A 1,540-nucleotide genomic window follows, 5' to 3' on the forward strand; every position below is an offset into this window, starting at 1 on the left:
CCTCCTGGGTTTACGCCATTCTCCTGCCTCAGCCTCCCGAGTAGCTGGGACTACAGGTGCCTGCCACCTCGCCCGGCTAGTTTTTTGTATTTTTTTGTTTTTTTAGTAGAGACAGGGTTTCACTGTGTTAGCCAGGATGGTTTTGATCTCCTGACCTTGTGATTCGCCCGTCTCGGCCTCCCAAAGTGCTGGGATTACAGGCTTGAGCCACCGCACCCGGCCCAGATTTCTTTTTTCTTCTTTTCTTTCTTTGCCTTCTTCTTCTTCTTCTTCTTCTTTTTTTTTGAGACAGAATCTCCCTATTTTGCCCAGGCTAGTCTTAAACTCCTGGCCTCAAGTGATCCTCCTGCCTCGGTCTCCCAAAGTGCTGGGATTATAGGCGTGAGCCACTGCCCTCGGCTGGATAAGATTTCAGATGGCTCAGTTTCTGTCTTTTATTTCTAGAATTTGTTTTCAAAAGGTTGTAAAAGGTCAACTGAACCAAGTGAACTATGACAACAGAACTGTCAGGTTAAGGTGAAATTTTAGCTAATTTAGAAGTGAACAGTATCCCCAAGGACAACAGGCAGACTTGGAACAATGCACGCTTTGAGTATGTCAGGGACCTGTACGTCCCACTCAGCCAGGAATCAGGTTCTGGTTACAGCATCGGGCACTAATTACTTAAGAACGACAAATATTTACCTCCTCAGAAACTCTCCCAGGAAGGAATCGGCTAAAGAGAACACAAAATCCATCAGAAGGAGACGGTAGATGTCCTGGCCAATGAGAGTTTCCCAACACTGGAAGGCAAACAAGAGTCCGCATGTGGGAAGGCGCTGTGGCCTCAGCTCAATTCTCCTCTGTTCCTGGCTGTATGTGCCCATTAGGACATAGCTAATGGTTGGGTTTGACCAAGTCCTTGTGTACTCAAAACAGTAGATCCACTCTGAAAATATGCAGCTGAGTTTGTTTTCAAGGGTGTTGTTGTCTTTTGGGTTTCCTTCTTCCCCTGATTAAAGCTTGCCTTCCACACATACCCAAACTTTCCCAGTTCGTGATCTCTCCCCGTAAAACTTTTCATCCCTGCCCTATCCCCTCTGGATCCCATGTCTCAGCCAAGGGTAATCAGTTTCTTCAAGAGAGCAGGAAGTGCCAATGGCTAAGAATGCCTTCACTCTTTTTGCTTATTGACCTTACAAAAAAATCAATCAATGTCTGCTTGATTAAGAAAGTGGCCTAGAGGTTTAGTAGGCTAGTGTAAACTGGAAGCTCAGATTAGTCAGTTTATGAAAGTAGTGGCTAGGAACTTCTGCAGGAAGTCAGTGCTATCAGCTGATAGACTGGGAGCTTTTAGATTTGGCTGGAGGAGAGGAAACTTTTGGGTACATGGCCCAAAGATGGATGAATGATGGATGGGTAAATGGATAGATGGATATACAGATGGATGGATGAATAGATGGCTGGATGAATACATGAATTGATAGATGGATGCATGCATGAATGAATACATGGATGAATAAATGGATGGATGGTTAGATAAATGGATGGATTAATACAT

The 1,540-nt window shown here is 44.7% G+C and overlaps 1 protein-coding gene across 1 annotated transcript in view; it reads right to left on the reverse strand.

Annotated features, from left to right (window-relative positions):
- The window catches only part of TMC5 (transmembrane channel-like 5), a 120,860-nt gene that overhangs the window by 17,065 nt on the left and 102,255 nt on the right, over positions 1-1,540 (reverse strand). Inside the window, exon 14 of the mRNA XM_011976099.1 lies at positions 685-782. Within this exon, the coding sequence (XP_011831489.1) occupies positions 685-782 (98 nt within the window). The remainder of the gene's footprint in view (positions 1-684; positions 783-1,540) is intronic.

This window comes from Mandrillus leucophaeus, unplaced genomic scaffold (assembly GCF_000951045.1).
Source record: "Mandrillus leucophaeus isolate KB7577 unplaced genomic scaffold, Mleu.le_1.0 Scaffold162, whole genome shotgun sequence".
NCBI lineage: Eukaryota > Metazoa > Chordata > Mammalia > Primates > Cercopithecidae > Mandrillus > Mandrillus leucophaeus.